At 43.9% G+C, this 21874-nt stretch overlaps 1 protein-coding gene across 2 annotated transcripts in view; it reads right to left on the bottom strand.

The window, feature by feature from the left end:
• Positions 1-14484, bottom strand: part of klhl22 (kelch-like family member 22) — a 50903-nt gene extending 36419 nt beyond the window's left edge. Inside the window, exons 1-3 of one of the 2 annotated variants that reach the window (XM_048555770.2) lie at positions 14086-14484; positions 10461-10930; positions 519-801 (exon numbers count right to left, since the gene is read on the bottom strand). In XM_048555770.2, coding sequence (XP_048411727.2) covers positions 519-727 — 209 coding nt within the window. In that variant the 5' untranslated portion in view covers positions 728-801; positions 10461-10930; positions 14086-14484. Of the gene's footprint in view, positions 1-490; positions 802-10460; positions 10931-14085 lie in introns of those variants that run through there. The other variant, XM_048555772.2, reaches the window with a different exon arrangement.
• Positions 14485-21874: the final 7390 nt, after the last annotated feature.

Raw genomic sequence — 21874 nt, 5'->3', positions numbered from 1 at the left:
TGTCCACCATATGGTCATGGCTGAGATGTTTCCTCGAACCCATTCTCCTGTCTTCTCCCAAAAATATTAGTTTTGGCTTCTGTTGTTATGAACCCAAGGACACTGCCGCATCCCCACCATTTATACACACATATACGCGTGGGCGATGTTCTGGGCACGTACAAAAATAACTCAAACAGATACACACTCAGCCAAACAAGCACATTGTTCTAAACATACACAAATACCTCTCACAATCACATGCTCGCACAGAACACCCCAAAACACATCCAATATACATATACAATTCCAAAAATACACACAATCTCAAAAGTACGGGTACTCCCTAAAAGGCATGCGTACGCCCTAAAAGGCATGCATACTCCCGAGCACATCTTCCCACCACCACACACATTATCTAAAACACACACAATCCCAAATACATACAGACATTCCCAAGCACATGGCCCTCATAACAGAAGCATTCCCTTTAAAACACACATCGACATACCTATGCCAACGCGAGACAGGTACAATACCTAAAATAGTCACATGATGCTGCCAGAAGTATGCGGTGAGCTTCAATCGACTTCCCCTCTACAATTAGGGTGACATCAAATAAGCTTGCGCTGTTCCGAAGTGCAACTAGTCCATCCAGCAGAGACTGGGAATGTGCTGAGCTCTGATAGATTTGGCTGACTTTTTTCTGACTTTTTTGTTTGTCCTCGCCCTCTTCTGCCATGGTCATACAAATGCGGCCAATGTCATCCAGATTTCAGCAACAAGTGTTTTACCAACAGGCAGTTTTCCGCAATGACTCTTCTGAAAAAGATTGAAAATTTCTCAAAATTATTCAGCAGCCAAGAGACTAGGCTTGTTTGGCTGGAAAGTCACAAATAAAGACCAGAACTTGATAGTAGCTAGGTGGATTGGTGTCTTGGGTTAACAAGGAGGGAAAATAAGTACTAACCAGAGTTCCCTACCTAGCCATTGCTGGAAAAGAGCACTTGTGGCCATCCATTAAAGACTATATCAAATATGCTCTAACATCCATTTCTGTGATCAGATATGACTGGCTCATAAATGTAGTATAATTGCATGCGTGAACTCTCGCGAATCATTACTTCAAGAGGGGAAGGGAGAAATTGAGGGCACAAAGGAGAGGAAAAGGGTATAAAGATGAGGTCAGTGAAAGTCAAGCAGTAATTCCATTCCCTTGTCAATGATTCACTCTGCTCACCGTCACAGGCTGAACCAGACATTTTGAAATGTGTACCATACCTCACATTCAGCTGAGTTCTGACTGTGATTTCTTTCAATTATAAAGAACCCTGATTGATGCTAACTTTGCCCAACCTTACCAATACAGTCTCATTTTATTGACTTCAAGAAAGCAAAGAGCCAAGTTGATCTTGATCTTCTTTGATATTCAGTAGGCAGTCTCTAATGATACCAGATCAATAAATCCTGGAGGAACCTTGAACCTAGTCAAAAAAACAAAAGCAAAATATGGCACGTATAGACAGTTGGAGTCAAGTGAATCCTTCAATAAGGGCAGTAGCAGTATACTCAATAGGGAAATCAGGAAGGCAAAAAGAGTTCATAAGATATCTTTGGCAAATAGGGTTAAGAAGAATCCAAAGAGATTCTACAAATACATTAAGGGCAAAAAGTATCTAGGGACGTAATAGGGTCCTGTAAAGATCAACAAGATCATCTATGTGTGGAACCACAGGACATGGGTGAGATACTAAACAAGTATTTCGCATCTGTATTAACTGTAGAGAAAGGCATGAAAGCCAGAGAACTTGGGGAAATAAACAGTGATATCTCAAAAAGTGTCCATATTACAGAGGAGGTGGTGCTGGACATCTTAAAACGCATAAAGGTTGATAAATCCCTGAGACCTGATCGAGTGTATAGAACTTTGAGGGAAGGTAGGGAAGTGATTGCTGGGCCTCTTGCCAAGATATGTGCAACATCGATAACCATGAGTGAGTTTCTAGAAGATAGGAAAGATGGGTATGTCAGTCGTGGGTAAGCTGCTGGAGGGAATTCTGAAGGGCAGGATTTACATGTACTTGGAAAGGCAAAGACTGATTAGGGACAGTCAACATGGCTTTGTGTGTGGGAAATCACGTCTCACTAATCTGATTGACAAAGAAGACTGATGAAGGCACAGCAGTCGGCATTGTCTGTATGGACTTCAGTAAGGCATTCGACAGGGTTCCACATGGCAGACCGGTTAGCAAGGTTAGATGGCATGGAATACAGGGAGAGCTAGTCATTTTGATGCAAAATTGGCTTGAAGGTAGGAAACAGAGGGTGGTGGTAGAGGGTTATTTTTCAGACTGGAGGCAGTGTGTCACTGCTGGATCCACTGCTTTTTGTCACTTATATATAAAACTTATTTAGGTGTGAATGGAGGAGGAGTGGTTAGTAAGTTTGTAGATGACATCAAAATTGGTGATGTAGTGGGCAGTGAAGAAGGTTATCTTAGAGTATAGCAGAACCTTGATCAGATGGGCTAAGGAGTTGCAGATGGATTTTAGTTTAGGTAAATGTGAGGTGCTGCATTTTGGAAAGACAAATCAAGGCAGGACTTAATACACCTGATGACAGGGTCCTGGGGAGTGTTGTCAAACAACGAGATCTTGGGGTCATAGTTCCTTGAAAGTGGAGTCACAGGTAGACAAGGTAGTGAAGAAGGTATTTGGTATTCTTACCCTCTTTGGTCAGTGCATTAAGTATAGGTGTTAGGATATTATGTTGTGGCTGTACAGGATATTGGTTAGGCTGCTTTCAGAATACTCCATTCAATTCTGATCTCCATGCTAAAGGAAAAATGTTGTTAAGCTTGAAAGGGTGCAGAAAAGATTCACAGGGATGTTGCTGGGGTTAGAGGTTTTGAGCTACAGGGAGAAGCTGAATAGCCTGGGGCTATTTTCTCTGGAGTGTCAGAGGCTGAGGGGTGATCTTATGCAGGTTTATACAAACTTGAGGGGCATGGATAGGTTAAAAAGGTTAAAAAGGCAAGGTCTTTTCCCCTGGTAGGAAAGTCCAAGATTAGAGGAAATAGGTTTAAGGTGATGGGCAAAAGGTATAAAAGGGGCCTGGGTGCAACTTTTTCATGCAGAGGGTGGGACATGTACGGAATAAGCTGCCAGAGAAAGTGGTGGAGGCTGGTACAATTACAACATTTAAAAGGCATCTGTATGCATACATGAATAAGAAGGGTTTAGAGGGATACGGGCCAGGTGGCAAATGGGACCACATCGGTTTAGGATATCTGGTTGGCATGAATGAGTTGGACTGAAGGGTCTGTTTCCATGCCATATGACTCGTTGGAACTTTCCTGCACCACAAGGTTCAGCACAACGCCTTGGAATGCACTGACGCATCATCCATTGTAAAGGTGTAACTTTAAATCATTCTTGTCCATACTTATCGAAATCCAAATGTTAGAGACATTTACTTTAAAATGTAACATTTACCACAATTCACAAAACAGGTTTAGTAAGAGGTTTCACTTCTTTATGAAGTTTAACTACACTACAGTGAAAAATCTATACAAACAGGGAAGTTCATCACTCCAGCAAACAACTTTACATCACTATCCTGTCTGTTCTTCAAGCTGTCAACTCTTATGAGTTTTATGGCCCACAGTCACCTACTGCCTTTCCTCCACTACCGTACCATAACCGTACGAGCCTGTTTGACCATGAGGGACACCATAGAATGTGCTGGAAAAGATGATAACAAGATCAATCAAAGCCAAAGGTTCACACAGTTTTCTCAGAGAAACTAACACTTAACAAGTTACTATGGAAAACAAAAATAGATATTGCTCAGAAAGCTCAGCAGGTCTGGCAGCATCTGTGGAGAAAAATCAGTCAACAGGTCGAGTGACATTTCCTCAGAACTGGCAGACCTGCTGAGTTTTTCCAGCAATTTCTATCATTGTTTCTGATTTACAGCACCAACAGTTCTTTATGTTTTTATTTCATGAGTTGTTATGATCTGGAATATGGTGCTTGAAAAGATACTGAAGGCAGGTTCAATGGTGACTTTCAAAAGCGAATTGGATAAGCGCTTGAAGGGGAAGAGTGTGCATATAATGCAGTATTTGGCACTAATTAAGTCTCTCAAAGATCTGGGACAAAAATACAATGTATCAATGGGTCTCCCTTTGCTGTCTCGTTCAATTATAACATTCAAAAACGATAAACTGGATAAAGGTGCTAAGACAAGATAAGGTAGCTCAGTGGTTAGCACTGTTGCCTCACAGTGCCAGGGGCCCGGGTTCAATTCCACCCTCAGACGACTGTCTGTGTGGAGTTTGCACGTTCTCCCCATGTCTGCATGGGTTTCCTCCGGGTGCTCCGGTTTCCTCGCACAGTCTAAAGGTGTGCAGGTTAGGTGGATTGGTCGTGCTAAATTGCCCGCAGTGTTCAGGAATGTGTAGATTAGGTGGGTTATAGGGAGGGGGGTCTGGGTGGGATGCTCAGTGGGTCAGTGTGGGCTTGTTGGGCCAAAGGGCCTGTTTCCACACTGTAGGGATTCTATGATCTATGATAAACTATGATAGGCGGACAGAAAGACAAGCACTTACTTCTATCCAATGGGCACAATGATTCTAGAAATGCACCATTGTTGTGAATTTCACTTTGCAATACAGCGCAACACAACCATCACCTTCACAGAACAGGGAGAACTATGTGGAAGGAAGTTTCTGTAGAAACATTCCTCCTTGTCCTAATTGCAATGAACTCCAAATCAGTTTCACTTTCAATATCCTTTCATCCACATTAAACAGAATAACGACATTTGATTGATCATGGTTTAGGATTTCAAGGTTAATCAGTGAATCTTTACATGTCACTCTTAAAAGGGAAGACTACCTAGCTTCAAAAAACTAATTTTATTCCAGAAGTATTAAGTCCAAATGAATTTTTTTCTATTTCTAGCTAATGCAGGATTAGCTTAATTCAACCACTACTGCACCTTTAATACTGTAGAAGAAATGTGGCCTTAGTGAAGTGGTAGAGATTTGCCCCAAAGTTGGAGGTTGTGGGTTCAATTTCCACCCCAGAGACTTAAGTACATAACCTAGGTGACACTTCTCTGTAATACTGACGGACTGCTCTATTACCAGAGGTGTGAACTTTCATACTAAATTTTCAACCAAGGTCCCATCAACCTGCTTAATTATGGATAAAAGATCCCACAGCCCAATGTGTACAGGAGATAAGAGTCCTCTCTTGAATCCTGGTCACAATCTATTTGTTTACCAATATCACCAAAACAGATCATCCAGATATAATCACATTGCTGTTTGTGCAACCTTGCTGTGTGCAAACGACTGCTGCATTCTGACAGAATAACAATTACTAGACTTTAAAAGTACTTTATCAGTTGGACTGCATTGTGGGACACCTTGAGGTTTTAGAACTCCTCTTATTAGTGGAGATTTTTCCGTCAGCCAAGCTGTAGAAGAGAAAACTGAAAAATCAGCTGAAGTGCAGGAAATAAAATAGGTGAAATCCTTTAGGTCCATTCTGCATTCAGTATTACTGTAACCCTGGCACTCTCACCAAACTACCTTAGTGCCTACATTTGAAGAGGGGATTACATTGTAAATACTAGATGCAAATCCAGGGCAGAATGCCCATTAAACCTTAGCATTCCTGCTTCTACAGGTAGCATTTAACAGTTTTAGTTACTTCAGCACCAGAACAGCACAAAAGGTAAACTACTCTTCTGGATTTGGGGTGACGTTATTTGATGTGACAGCAATACTTTGAACAAAGTCTCTTTTTTCTAAATAAAAATGTCACTTTACCAAATTAGAAGATGGTGATGATGGCCCAGTTGAAAATTTGTGTGTTGAGCAATTGAGCAGTATAGTGATAGATAAAGAAAAGGTGCTAAAAAATAAAGGCTGGCAACACCCAAGATAGAGAAGTACCCAGACCTGGATGGGGTGCATCCTGGATTGTTGACAGAGGTAAGGGAGCAAATCGTGGAGCTTTGACATAAATTTTTGAAGCCTTTCTGAACGAAGGATTAGTCCCAAGAGACTGAAGACGTGACACTGCTGTTGAGGAAAGGGGCAAAGGATAACACAAGAAAATACAGACCTGTCGGCTTGATATCAATAGTAGTAAAACTGATGGAGGCCATAATAAGACAAACATACACTTAGAGAAAAATAAGTTAATACTAGACAGTCAACATGGCTTTGTCGAGGGCAGGTCATGTCTGATAGATTTAAATGGGTTGCTTGGTGAGGTAACACAGACAGTGGAAGAGACAGTAGTGCTGCGGATACTGTATATATGGACTGTCACAAAGCATCTGCTATAGTTCCATGTGGAGGTGGGTTCGCAAATTAGAAATATTTGAGACTGATGGGTCCTTGGCAGTGTGGATTAGAAGTTGGCCAAAAGATAAGAAACATAAGTTTAATGCGGACAAGTGTGAGGTGATGCACTTTGGTAGGAGTAACTGGAAGGCAAAGTAATGGGCTAATGGTAGGATTCTTGGTAGTGTAGATGAGCAGAGAGATCTCGGTGTCCATGTACACAGATCCTTGAAAGTTGCCACCCAGGTTGGCAGGGCTGTTAAGAAGGCATACAGTGTTTTAGCTTTTAATAATAGAGGGATCGAGTTCCGGAACCAAGAGGTTATGCTGCAGCTGTACAAAACTCTGGTGCGGCCGCACTTGGAGTATTGTGTACAGTTCTGGTCACCGCATTATAAGAAGGATGTGGAAGCTTTGGAAAGGGTGCAGAGGAGATTTACTAGGATGCTGCCTGGTATGGAGGGAAGGTCTTACAAGGAAAGGCTGAGGGGGGCTGAGGGACTTGAGGCCGTTTCTGTTAGAGAGAAGAAGGTTGAGATATGACTTAATTGAGACATATAAAATAATCAGAGGGTTAGATAGGGTGGATAGGGAGAGCCTTTTTCCTGGGATGGTGACGGCGAGCAGGAGGGGGCATAGCTTTAAATTGAGGGGTGAAAGATATAGGACAGATGTCAGAGGTGGTTTCTTTACTCAGAGAGTAGTAAGGGAATGGAATGCTTTGCCTGCAACGGTAGTAGATTCACCAACTTTAGGTATATTTAAGTCGTCATTGGATAAGCATATGGACATACATGGAATAGTGTAGGTTAGATGGGCTTCAGATCGGTATGACAGGTCGGCACAACATCGAGGGCCGAAGGGCCTGTACTGTGCTGTAATGTTCTATGTTCTATGAGGTAGGTATAGATGGGCATTTCTCAGACTGGAGATGAGTTGGAAGTGGTGTTGCCCAGAAATCAATGTCAGGACCTTTGCTTTTTCTGATTTGGAGATGGGTGCAGAGGGCAAAATCTCCAAATTTGCAGATGACACTCAGCTAGGGAGGATAGGAAATTATGAGGATAACACCAAGCAATTTTCAGAGGGACACAGACAAGTTGGCCAAACAGACAGATGAAATTCAATGCAGAGAAATGTGAGGTAATGCATTTTAATAGAAGAAACATGGGCAGACAATACAGGCTCAATGGTAGAACTTCAGGAAGAGTACAGGAGCACAGGACCTCAGGATATACGTACATGATTCCCTGAAGGCAACCAGGCAAGTTGAAATAATTGTTCAAGCTCTTTTGGTTTATATGTAGAGGCATAGAGTACAAAAGCAAGAAGGGATGCCACACCTGTACAAATCATTGATCAGACTATATTTCAATATCATGTTTTTTTCTGGACACTTTATTTAGCAAAGTATGTTAAATCCTTGATACAGTTCAAAGAAGATTTACTACACAATACCAGGATTGAGGGGTTTTAGATACTAAGAAAGATTATAGAAATTAACCTTATTTTGCTCGGAGCAGAGGTTAAGAGGTGACCTGAATAAGGGGTTTAAAATTATCAACAATTTTGACAGGATAAAGAAGGACATTCTGTTTCCACTAGTTAGTATCTAGTCAGTACCTAGCCGTCACAATTTCAAGACTGTCAGCAAGAGAGATCTGAGTGAGATGAGGAGAATCTTCTTTATTCAGAGTTGTCAAGATTTGGAATGTATTGTCTGAGAGAGTGGTAGAGGTAGGTTCCATAGGTTTCAGAAGAGACAGGATATACATTTGGAAGTGATGAATTAAGAGGGCTATGGAGATGGAGCTGGAGAACGGGAGTAGATGAGTAACTCTTTCTGGAGCTGGTACACACACACAATGTGTCAAATGGCCTCCTGCTGTTCTGAAAAGTTCTATGATTCTATGAATAAAATTTAACCAAAAATATACGTTACTTGAAACTTATCTCTCAAATTTTGAAACGATTTTCAAAGAAACAGTCCTAATCTCTTTCTGTTCCGGGTCTCCAAAGCACCAAAACTCCCTTTCTACCATAGTGCTACACCCAATTGTACACTGCAATCATTTTGATTGAGTTTGAGGAGAAATGTGGCCTTGGGAGTCTTTGATCTGACAAAACTCACTTCTGCTACTACCTACGTAAATGGTCACCACCGGAGAACTAGAGTCAACCCTGTTATGTAATTGTGAACAGTTATGGATCAAGATATTTGAAAATCTTCTGCCCGACAGGCTGTGGATAGATACTGGGACAACAGAAGCTTTCGTGACAGCAATGGATAGACTCCATTAAGAAAGAATGCAAAGAAATATTGAACAAAGATGGATGTATGGAGCTCTGAACAGAATCATGGTTCTGAGGGGTTGAATGGTGTCCTCCTTTTCCTAATGTTACGAGGATTTGAATTGCACTGTATGAAAGCGTAGCGGCAGCATATTCAATTGTAATTTTCAAATGAGGACTTGATATAATGTTTTCAAAGAACCAACAATATCATGAAAGGCACAAACCCCATCCACCCATTGTGCTGTATAATCAAGAGAAACAAATTTGATAAAAAAAAAACTGTCCCTCTTATTTGACCGTGGAATAATGAGAATGGAAGAACAATACCAAACGGGAGCCATCACTCCCCATGGAGAGGACTCCTGTAACACCAAATTTAATACCAAAATAATCTCAAAAGGTGTATTCCCCAGATACTAAACTGAACATTGGAAATTATTTCTTTCAGATTAACTTCAGAAATTTTGTTGGTGGAAATCTCACAAAATCAGTAACTCTACAAAACAAAATCACTGCATCTCAAAACGCAACTCAACTTTGTGAGCAGAGCACCTTGTGGAGGATGAACAATAGCAGGAGAATTCAGGTGGAGGTTAACTGAAAAGTAGCTACCCAGGAGAAATAAACTAGTTTTTAAGATTGAACTATGTTGAAACCGTAAGAGATCTACACAGGGAAGTCTAATACATGCGGAGAAGGGAAGTCTACAACAATCAAATAACAAAAAGTGTACACTAAGTTGTACAAAGAAAGATTTGTTCCAAGGGCTTAGAATAATTTCTGAAATTCAATATTCAACTGTGATTGTTTCTCTTCTGGACATTGTTAGCACATTAGGCAATTTTGGGGGAACGTCACAACATTCACCACACAATAATTTTCCACCCACACCAAGCACCAGCCAGAAAAGGTAACATGCACCGAGCATTAACTTTCTAATGGTAATTTTCAAACTTATATATGAGATAACGAAAATGTTCAGATTATAAATTTGAGTTCCAGGTGACAAAGAGTGTGACTGGAATGCACCCTTCTGCTCAAAGCCTTGTAATATCAACGACATGCTGCATTTCTACAGCCCCTTTAACTCAGAAATTTATCCAAAGCATTTTGCAGAGAAAAACCAAAGGAAAATAGACATTGAGCCAAAAACTACTGAGTGGGGTAACTAAAAGGCTGGCTAAGGAGTGGATTTCAATCAGAAGGAAGGAGTTGAGAACCAGAGGCATTTATAGAGTAAGCCCTAGAGCATGGGCTTGGGTAAGAGAGTACAAGCTCCAACAGCATGTTAACTAAACAGGTTCCTTGTATTACATTTGTATTTAAATAAATAAATAATTTACATTAGTTTGAGCACCTTTTAAGGAAAGACAGCATTATTCTCAGTGCTGCACAAAGTAACAGATTATGTACTCATACAATATCATTGAAGTGGTACTGAACTAAAATCTTTTTGACACAGAGACAAAAGTACTACCATTGAGTCACACTTCTGAAATTTAAAATCAAAAGCCTTTTGAGAGTTCCACAATGTTATTATCTCAATGTCAGTCTGAAAAGCAAAGTGTGGAGCTGGATGCACACAGCAGGCCAAGCAGCAACTTAGGAGCACAAAAGCTGACATTTCGGGCCTAGACCCTTCATCAGAAAAGACCTTTTACTGATGAAGGGTCTAGGCCCGAAACGTCAGCTTTTGTGCTCCTAAGATGCTGCTTGGCCTGCTGTGTTCATCCAGCTCCACACTTTGTTATCTCAGATTCTCCAGCATCTGCAGTTCCCATTATCTCTGATACAACATTAAATAGATTGAGACTGGACCTACCCAACTACAAGATTTGACAGTGTCTCCACTCGAATCATGAATTCAACTTCTCCTTTTCACATGCTGACAGATCTTCTGAGTAATCCCAGCACCTTGTATTTATTTTCACAGTTACTGTCTCTCATTTCAAGTCTCTGCAAACACAACTTTCAGTGGCACTCAACCAGAAAGAGAGATTAAATATTTCAGCAAGTATAACTGCCCACTACAATGTCCATTGACTGGTAGTTTTACACGCTGCGTCTTTGTTGAAAATCCATTAAGGTCAGAAGGAGATCCTTGAGATAACGTATTCCAGGTCCGCGCTTTTCTCACTTAAGTATATTGCTTGGATATGCAGTCATGATTACTTCACGTGTACTGGTCAGAGGACATCCCAAAGGCTGAAACTTCTATCATGCAGGATCCATATATCTGGGTCTTTGACGGTGGAGAGTTGTGATACCATCGTCCACTAGTCACGACCAAAGCTACGGAAAAAGAAACACCAGCCACATAAGGAAATGCAGTTGGATTTAGAGCATAGAAAGAGGTAATTCAGCCCACCTAACCCATGTCAGTGTTTTTAACTGAACACTATCCCCTGCCTCCTAATTCTGGCTACTTCTTACCACCCAACCCCCATTTCCCTCAATTCCTTTGACTCATGCAAAATGTTTATCTTGCTTTTTGTGCACCTTCTTTGCAACTGTAACTTTATAATCCTCACTCTGTTCAATCACCCTGTCATATCATGTATGTTAATGTGCACAAAACAAAGCTTTTCACTGTACTTAAGTACATGTGGCAATAATAAATAAAATCAAGCCTCCCCTAAATGCATCAATGCTCATTGTTCCAAGTGCTTCAAGCAGTCATGAGTCCATGTTTTCAAAACTCTCTGTGTATAGAACTTTCTCTGATGGAAGGTCATTGACTCTTCAATTTCTCTCTTCACTGATACTGTCAGAATTGGTGAGTAAACCAACCAAATTGAAATGGAGTCAGTGATGATTTAACAATAGACAAATGGGACTTGGGGCTGGACTTTCATGGTGCAGGGGCCTTTAGAAATGGTAGTCGGATTTGATTTCAGAATTCCTGCTTCCAACCAGTGGAAGATAAGAATATGGGGTAAACCCGCACACCCACTTCCCACCATCCACTGCAGGAATTTCATTCAGCATTCCAAACACACAGCATCAAATCTGTTAGAAGACTTGGTTTATGGCACCATAGAGAAGTCATGAACCATGAGTGAAACTTGGTCCCCATTCACACCCACACACTCCAAAAAAAAATACAGCCATTCGACATTTCTCTTAAATGACAATGACAGCTTTATGCAAAAGTAAGAGGCAATCACAATTAGTTATTCATAGTATCGATGTCAAAAAGCTATTCTCCACTTTTAATTTTATGTTACCAAACGCGTAGGTACTAAGGATCTTCAAAGATCGGGTTACTACAGGTTCTAATTAAGTCATTTAAACAAAGCTACTGCTTCCCTCTGTAGTTGTTAAACATTGCTGAGTCAATTTTGAATCTTAGTCAATCGTTCATAATAAGGCTATATGTAAAAACATTCTATATAAAGCCTCATTATGAATGATTGACAAAGCTCCAAAAATGATGGAGCCACTTAACTCAACAGCCAATGTGTAAGCAGCCACAGAGAGGAGTGGTAGCTTTGTTTAGGTGGTTTAATTTACCTTGTAAAAAGTTATTATTTTTTTGAATGCTTGTGTGATTGTGTTATTACTGACACAAGATGAAAAAGTATGAAGTAGCCTGACGTCACTGATACTATAAATGTTTGTGATGGACTAACTTTTTTAATTGAAGTTGTAAGGCTTTATTTGCCTGTTGCTTTATTTCAACAGTGTGTTTTCAAAGATAGCAGGAACTGCCGATGCTGGAGAATCTGAGATAACAAGGTGTAGAGCTGGATGAACACAGCAGGCCAAGCAGCATCAGAGGAACAGGAAAGCTGACATTTCCTGCTTTCTTGCTCCTCTGATGCTGCTTGGCCTACTGTGTTCATCCAGATTTACACCTGGTTATCTCAGTAGGTTTCCAAAGTTTCTTTGCTTATAGTGACATTTACCTAGGCATTTTTTAAAAATTATCAAGACTTGCCAATGTGTCATTGATTCAGTAGATGTTGGACATTTAACAAGTGAGTAGGGAGGGTGGGGGCATGGAGTTAGCAATTGAGCTATGAGGGCTCAATGAGAACCCCATCCTGTTCCACCTTCTCAGATCAAGAGGATGGTATTCCTCCTTGGAGACATGTTTGTGGAGTCTGGAATCTGCCTGGCTTCCACTTCCCATCTCCTTCACAACCATGGGTAGCTGATCAATGCACAAATTGGATGGCAGGGGCAGATTAAGTGTGCAGGCTACTTGGAACATCAAGACAACAGGTTGAACTGCTGATGGAATTGCAGAGCAATGGAACAAGTTACATGATCGTAACCTACTGAAAACTTATTCAGTGTAAATTCAAGATTGAGGAAGCTGGATCAGTTCCCGTTTGTGCAGGAAGTTACACCACAGAAGAGACAGGGAGACACAAACAAATACATCAGAATCAGCGTGTTTTCCTGGACTGGTTTCTATCACCAGAGGATTATTGGACCAAAATGTTCCAGATTTTTTAAAAGTATGGTTTGTGTAATGGTTTTTCTGCTGTCCCATAAGACTGCATCTCACCTGAACTATGTCTTGACTAATGTAGGAGGGTATCACAACATTGTGGAATGTTTACGGAACATGGCCCCAACTCACCTCCTTACGTTTTGTTCATGCACAATGATATCAGAGTCTATCTGACAACATGAGCGGTGGAGGATTCTCATCGGTATGCATGCGGACCTTGAACCCCATGCCTCATACAGATAATGTGGGAGGGGGTTCAGGAGGATCATGGAAATATGCAGATTACATATGAATCAGAGTGGCAGTAGGACTTGGAAAGGTGAAGGGATGGGAGGAACAATGGGAACTGAAGGAATTTTGGACCTTGGGAGTGGTTTGGGAATGCGAGGATCAATTCTAATAGGTGGATTTAAGGAACCAGGAAGGGTTAAAAGGAATTAGAGAAGCTAAAAAAAAGAGGAAGGAGAGGGAGGGGAAGAAGTCAGATTTGAGTATTTAAGTAGGTCTCATGTAAGATGTAACTCGATGCAGCATCTAAAATCAGTGATAAGGGCTTTTGTAATAGACCAAGTGACCCAGGTTCAAGTCCCACCTACCCCAGAGGTGGATGATACCCTCTCTGAACAGATTGTTGAGAAATAAGATTTAAAAAGAAAATAAATGGCAAGGGCTGTTGTGGTAGTGTCCTTGCGTGTAGACCAGGAGACCCAGGTTCAAGTCCCACCTGCCCCAGAACTGGGTGACAGCATCACTGAGCTGGCTGATTGGAAAAATATAACTAAAACTAACAGAGTGCTGGTGTTATTTATTATTTTGTTGTTGTTGAGGTGGCGGTGTGCGCTGAAACAATAACAAAGACTGCAGAAAGCCCCTTCGGTAGTCGAGAGGAAGCAAATATACAACTGAAAACGCGACCCTTAGCGTTCAGGGCTGGGAGTACGGGCTCGGGAGGCTATCCAGTGAGGAGTTAATGAGTACCGCCTACCTTGGTTGAAGAGAGTCCGGGCCCCCCGAGGTTGGCTCTGAAGCCTGGGCCTCCCGGCCCGCCGGCCGCCATTTTGTCTCTCATCGCCGTACCCGCCCGATCACAAAATGGCGGCCGGCGCTGACGCAGGAGGGAGCAACCTCTGCTGAGGAATGACACCACGGGGGCGACGGGCCGAGTGGCCGGCTATCAGTATCGGCCTCTGCTCCTGTTCTGGTATTTATTCCCCACACACACGTACATGCAGTTGCCTCCGTGTGAATCCGCCTGCTCGGGTGCCATGGAAGAGCTGCATTCCGATCGCGCCTGCCTCCTCCCCACAGCTGGTTTTTGCGGGCATGTTGGAAAGACGCCGCCCACCTTCACTTATCTTCGACAGAGAGTTATAATCCTAGAGTCCCCTACGGTGTGGGGACAGGCCATCCGGCCCTTCACATCAGCCTCCCACCCAGGCCCCTCCACCCACCCCACTGCGTTTCCCCATGGCCAGCCCACCCATCCCTGGGCACCATGTGCCAGTCCACCCCAACCCGCACATCTCTGGACTGTGGGAGGAAACCCACGCAGACAACGTGCAAACTCCACACAGACAGTCACCTGAGGGTGGAATCGAACCCAAGTCCCTGGCGCGGCGAGGCGGCAGCGCTACCCACTGAGCCACCATGTTGTCCCTGGGAATAAGTGTTGGACAGGCCATAGGAATGCTGCACAGAGTTCAATGCCTCATCCCCATAACCGTATCCCGGAAGGGTTAGCCTGATAGTTCGTGCTGAAGGACTGCTGTGGGAAGTGAACCCCGAACACACCGACCAACACGCCAGGGCACATGTGTTGTTATGTATTGCTCTGAGACATGATTAGCACGAGCTCAGCCCAGCGTCACAACAGTTTAACCAGCTTCCCAGTTCTTGAAGTTTACTGCACTCCCTCCCTCCCTTTCAAATTTTAAATGTTGCATATTACTGAGTTCCCAGAATACGCTATGACCTTGGAGCTGAGAAGGGACATGATTAAAATGTACAAAATTATGAAGGACATGACAGGAAGCAATATTTCATCTTGATGAAGGGACCATTAACCAGATTTAAGATGAGGGGTGGAAGGTTTAGAGGCGATGTGAGGAAAAATCTTTTCACTCAGAGGACGGTGGGAATCTAGAACTCGCTACCTGGGAAGGTGGTAAAGACAGAAAACCTTCATGATATCTCAGAAGTATTTAGATGCCCACTGGCAATGCCAAGGCATACCAAGCCAAGTGCTCATAAATAGGATTATCATAATTAGGTGATTGATCTTGACCAATGCAGACGTGATGGATTGCATGCTTGTTATTGCATTTGCAACCAAAACGTTTATGACTATTACTGCATGTTGCACATGAAGTGTGTTTGCTGTGTTTGGATCTGGCATATGGTGCAGTTGTGAGATTGGTATGGCATACTGCTGTATATGCATTACAGTCCAATCCATTACAGTCCATTTGTCATGGGAAATATGCTGCCGTTGACTACAGTCACAGAGTTGTACAGCACTGAAACAGATCCTTCAGTCCAACTCGTCCGTGCAGACCAGATATCCAAAATTAAGCTAGTCCCATTTGCCAACATTGGGCCTTATCCCTCTAAACTCTTCCTATTCATGTACCCACCCAGATGTTTTATAAATGTTGTACCTGCCTTCACCATTCCATACATGCGCCACCCACTGAGTGAAAATGTTGCCCCTTAAGTCCCTTTTAAATCTTACCCCTCTCACCTTAAATCCAAGCGGCTGAGATTTGTCACAGTGGAATTCCAAGACATGATTAGCATGTGCTCAGCCCAATTTCATAACAGTATAACAAACTACCCAGATCTTGCAGTACACTACACTCCCTCCTTAGTTGAAAATATGCAGAGAATGTCATTGATAAGAGCTATAATGAAGTGGTCACTCCTAAGGCGCAGGTTGCAGGGAGCTGGGTGACCACGAGAAGAAGTAAAGGGGGAAGACAAATAGTAAACGGTTCCCCTGAGGTCATTCCTCAATGACAGGTACACCGTTTTGGATACTGTTGTGGGTGGGATGATCTTTCAGGGGCGACCAGCAGGTCAGTGGCACTGTGACCGGCTTTGAGGCTCAGAGGGAAAGGGTGCAGTCAGGCAGAGCGATACCGATAGGAGACTTAGTTGTGAGGAAGACAGACAGGAGATTCTGTGGCTTCAGAAGAGACACCTTCCTGGACATCTCCAGCACATCCCTCACCTTCCTGGACATCTCCAGCACATCCCTCACCTTCCTGGATCTCTCAGTCTCCGTCTCAGGCAACCAGCTTGTAACTGATGTCCATTTCAAGCCCACCGACTCCCACAGCTACCTAGAATACACCTCCTCCCACCCACCCTCCTGCAAAAATTCCATCCCCTATTCCCAATTCCTCTGCCTCCGCCGCATCTGCTCCCACGATGAGGCATTCCACTCCCGCACATCCCAGATGTCCAAGTTCTTCAAGGACCGCAACTTTCCCCCCACAGTGGTTGAGAACGCCCTTGACCGCGTCTCCCGCATTTCCCGCAACACATCCCTCACACCCTGCCCCCACCACAACCGCCCAAAGAGGATCCCCCTCGTTCTCACACACCACCCCACCAACCTCCGGATACAACACATCATCCTCCGACACTTCCGCCATCTACAATCTGACCCCACCACCCAAGACATTTTTCCGTCCCCACCCCTGTCTGCTTTCCGGAGAGACCACTCTGTCCGTGACTCCCTTGTTCGTTCCACACTGCCCTCCAACCCCACCACACCCGGCACCTTCCCCTGCAACTGCAGGAAATGCTACACTTGCCCCCACACCTCCTCCCTCACCCCTATCCCAGGCCCCAAGGTGACTTTCCACATTAAGCAGAGGTTCACCTGCACATCTGCCAATGTGGTATACTGCATCAACTGTACCCGGTGTGGCTTTCTCTACATTGGGGAAACCAAGCGGAGGCTTGGGGACCGCTTTGCAGAACACCTCCGCTCGGTTCGCAATAACCAACTGCACCTCCCAGTCGCAAACCATTTCCACTCCCCCTCCCATTCTTTAGCTGACATGTCCATCATGGGCCTCCTGCAGTGCCACAATGATGCCACCCGAAGGTTGCAGGAACAGCAACTCATATTCCGCTTGGGAACCCTGCAGCCCAATGGTATCAATGTGGACTTCACCAGCTTCAAAATCTCCCCTTCCCCCACCGCATCCCAAAACCAGCCCAGTTCGTCCCCTCCCCCCACTGCACAACACAACCAGCCCAGCTCTTCCCCTCCACCCACTGCATCCCAAAACCAGTCCAACCTGTCTCTGCCTCCCTAACCTGTTCTTCCTCTGACCCATCCCTTCCTCCCACCCCAAGCCGCACCTCCATCTCCTACCTAATAACCTCATCCCACCTCCTTGACCTATCTGTCTTCCCTGGACTGACCTATCCCCTCCCTACCTCCCCACCTATACTGTCCTCTCCACCTATCTTCTTTTCTCTCCATCTTCGGTCCGCTTCCCTTCTCTCCCTATTTATTCCAGAGCCCTCACCCCATCCCCCTCTCTGATGAAGGGTCTAGGCCTGAAACGTCAGCTTTTGTGCTCCTGAGATGCTGCTGGGCCTGCTGTGTTCATCCAGCCTCACATTTCATTTACAAAGTGTGGAGCTGGATGAACACAGCAGGCCAAGCAGCATCTCAGGAGCACAAAAGCTGACGTTTCGGGCCTAGACCCTTCATCAGAGGTGTGTTGTTTCACCAGGATGGTGTGTTGTTTCCCGGATGCCAGGGTCAAGGATGCCTCTGCTTGGTTGCAGAACATTCTGAAGGGGGAAGCTGAACAGCCAGAGGTCATTGTGCACATCGGTACCGATAACATACGTAAACAAAGGGTTGGGGTCCTGCGCAACGAGTATACAGAGTTAGGTAAGCAGGATCTCAAGGGTAGTGATCTCTGATAACTCCCAGAGCCACGCGCCAGTGGGGATAGAAATAGAGAGATAGGCCAAATGAATATGTGGTTGAGGAGCTGGTATAGGGGGGCAGAGTTTTCAGTTTTTGGATCTTCTGGAGTAGAGGAGACGGGTTGCACTTGAACTGGAGAGGGTCCAATATCCTCACAAGGAGATTTGCTTGTGTTACCTGGGGAGGGTTTAAACTAGTTTGGCAGGGAGATGAGACTCTGAAGAAGAGGGGCCAGCAAAAAAATCAGGGGAAAATATATTAGCCATGGAGAGCAAGTTTACTCTTCAGGATAGCCAGGGGCGCAGGAAAGGGAAGGAAAAGACTTCTGGTTTAAAGTGTATTTATTTCAACGCACAAGGCCTGACTGGTAAGGCAGATGCACTCAGAGCATGGATTGGCCCCAGCGGACCGGGATGTTACAGACATAATGGGACCAGGGCTGAGAGAAGGGCAGAACCGGGAGCTCAGTATTCCAGGATACAGAAACTACAGATGTGACAGAACTAAAGTAAGTGAGGAGGGGGAGTTGGTGTTTTGATAAGGGAGGACATAACAACAGTTCTTAGAGATGATATTCTTATGAAGTCATCAAATGAGGCCCAAAACAAAGTTGCTGGAAAAGTTCAGCAAGTCTGGCAGCATCTGTGAAGGAAAAAAACAGAGTTAACATTTTGGGTCTGGTGACTCTTCCTCAGCACTGTTCTGAGGAAGGGTCACCGGACCCGAAAAGCTAACTGTTTTTTTCCTTCACAGGTTTTGCCTGACCTGCTGAGCTTTTCCAGCAACTTTGTTTTTGTTCCTGATTTACAGCATCCGCAGTTCTTTTGGTTTTTATCAAATGAGGCCATATGATTAGAACTTAGAAACAAGAAGGAGATGGTCACTCTGTTGGGACTTGTATTGCAGACCCCAAATAGCCAGCAGGTACTGGAGGAGCAGATGTGGAGAGAGATTGCAGATACCTACAGGAATAACAGAGTAGCATTGACTGGAGAGTTTAATTTCCTCTGTATTGACTGGGTTACCCAGTCAAGGCCCTGATGGCGTGGAATTTGTCAAATGTGTCCAAGAAAGTTTCCAAAATCAATATGTCGAGGGCCCTACTTCGGAGGGTGCAACACTGGACCTCCTCTTAGGAAACAAGGTTGGGCAAGTGATTAAAGTGTCAGTCAGAGAGCACTTTGGGTCCAGTGACCGTAACTCTTTCAGTTTTAACATACTCATGGAAAAAGATAGGACAGGTCCACGCGTTAAGGTTAAGAACTGGAGCAGGGCCAGTTTTGGGGACATTAGGCAGGATCAGGCAGAGGTCAACTGGGTGAGTCGGTTTGAAGGAAAAGGAACGATTGGCAAATGGGATGCTTTTAAAAGTGTAATATCAAGAGTCCTAGTTAGGGTGAAGGGAAAAGCTGGCAGGTTTAGGGATTCCTGACTCATGAGGGATATTGAGGCTCTGGTCAGGAAAAAGAAGGCATACATTGGGTTTAAGCTCTCGGGCTCAATTGGATCCCTAGATGACTATGAAAAGTGTAGGACCACACACAAGGGAAATCAGAAGAACAAAAAGAGGGTATGAGATGGATCTGTCAGATAAAGTTAAAGATGATCTCAAGAGGTTCCATAGCAATTTAAGAGGAAAAGGGTGGCAAGAGAGAGAATAGATCATAGAATCCCTACAGTATGGAAACAGGCCTTTTGAACCAACAAGTCCTCACCAACCCAGCCACATAACCCACCTAATCTCCACATCCCTGAACACGATGGGCAGTTTAGCATGGCTAATCCACCTAACCTGCAGACCTTTGGACTGTGGGAGGAAACTGGAGCACCTGAAGGAAATTCACACAGACACAGGGAGAATGTGCAAACTCCACACAGACAGTCACCTGAGGCTTGAATTGAACCCGGGTCCCTGGTGCTGTGAGGCTGCAGTGCTAACCACTGAGCCACCCCAAATTAGGGTCCCCTTAAAGATCAGCTTGGCCATGTGTGTGTGGAGCCACAGGAGATGGGGAGATTTTTAATGAATATTTTTCCTTAGTGTTTACTAAGGAGAGAATCTTGGATGCCAAGGAAATAATGGAAACAAGTTCTGGACCGGATACACAATATCAGGGAGGAGATGTTTGCAGCCCTAAAACGTATTAAGGTGGATAAATCCCTTGGGCCCAATCAAGTCTATCTCCGGATGTTTTGGGAGGCTACGGAAGAAATTGCAGAGGCCCTTGCAGAGATTTTTGCTTCATCTTTAGCGACTGGTAAAGTTCCAGAAGACTGGGAAGTGGCTAATGTTGTTCAACATTGTTTAAGAAAGGTAGCAAAGACAAGCCAGGGAACTGCAGCCCGGTCAGCCTGACATCAGAGGTAGGCAAGTTATTGGAGAGGGTACTGAGGGACAGGATCAGTCAACATTTGGATGGCCAAGGTCTGATTAGGGATAGTCAGCATGGATTTGTGCGTGTGAAGAAATGTCTAACAAATCTTTTAGAATTTTTCAAAGAGATAACCAAGAGGATGGATGAGGATCGAGCAGTGGATGTTGTCTATATCGAATTAGTAAAGCTCTTGACAAGGTCCCGCATGGCAGCCTAGTCATGAAGGTTCGGTCACACGAGATCCAGGGAGAGCGAGCTAAATGGATTCAAAATTGGCTCGATGGTAGGAAGCAAAGAATGATGGTTGAAGGTTGTTTCTCAGCCTGGAGGCTGTGGCTATTGTTGTGCCACAGGGGTCGGTGCTGGGACCTTTGTTATTTTTCATTTTCATAAATGATCTGCATGTGAATATACAAGGCAATGATTAGTAAGTTTGCAGATGATACAAAATTAGGAGGTATTGCTGATAGTGCAGGTTATCAAAAATTACAGAGGGATCTCGATCAAATGGGAAAGCGGGCTGACAATTGGCAAATGCAGTTCAATACAGATAATTGCAAAGTGTTGTACTTTGGAAAGTCAAATCAAGGTAGGACTTATACAGTAAATGGTAAGGTCCTGAGGAGTGTCCTGGAACAGAGGGACCTGGGAATACGAGTACATAGTTCATTGAAAGCGGGATCACAGGTGGACAGGGTGATAAAGAAGGCATTTAGCATGCTGGCCTTCATCGGTTGAGGCACTGAGTATAGGAGCTGGGAAATTATGTTACAGTTGTATAAGACATTGGTGAGGCCGCATTTGGAATGTTGTGTACGGTTTTGGTCGCCATGTCGTAGGAAAGACATAGTTGAACTGGAAAGTGTGCAAAGAAAATTTATGAGGATGTTGCCAGGACTAGTGGGCCTGAGTTATAGTGAAAGGTTGGACAGGATAGGACTTTATTCCTTGGAATGTAGGAGATTGAGGGGTGACCTTATTGAGGTGTATAAAATCATGACGGGCATAGATAGGATGAATGCATGCACTCTTTCCCCAGGGATGGGGAATTGAAAACTACATGGTTTAGGTTCAGGGTGAGAGGGGAAAGATTTAAGAAGGACCTGAGGGGCAACTTCTTCACGCAGTGAGTGGTGCGTAAATGGAATGGGCTGCCAGAGAAAGTGGATGAAGCAGGTACAATAGTAATATTTAAAAAACATTTGAATATGTACATGTATGAGACAGGTTTAGAGGGAAATGGACCAAATGCAGGCAATTGGAACTAGCTGAGAGGGCACCATGGTCAGTATGGACCAGTTTGGCTCAAAGGGCCTGTTTCGATAATGTATTACTCCATGACTCTGATGTTGTAGACTTGGTTGCTGAGCTGGTGGGTTTGGTTGCAAATGTTTTGTCACCCCGCCAGATAACATCATCAGTGTGCGTCCGGTGAAGTGTTG

This window comes from Stegostoma tigrinum, chromosome 26, assembly GCF_030684315.1.
Source record: "Stegostoma tigrinum isolate sSteTig4 chromosome 26, sSteTig4.hap1, whole genome shotgun sequence".
NCBI classification, from domain to species: domain Eukaryota; kingdom Metazoa; phylum Chordata; class Chondrichthyes; order Orectolobiformes; family Stegostomatidae; genus Stegostoma; species Stegostoma tigrinum.
Note: the sequence above shows the minus strand (reverse complement) of the source record. Positions and strands in the feature narration are given on the sequence as shown.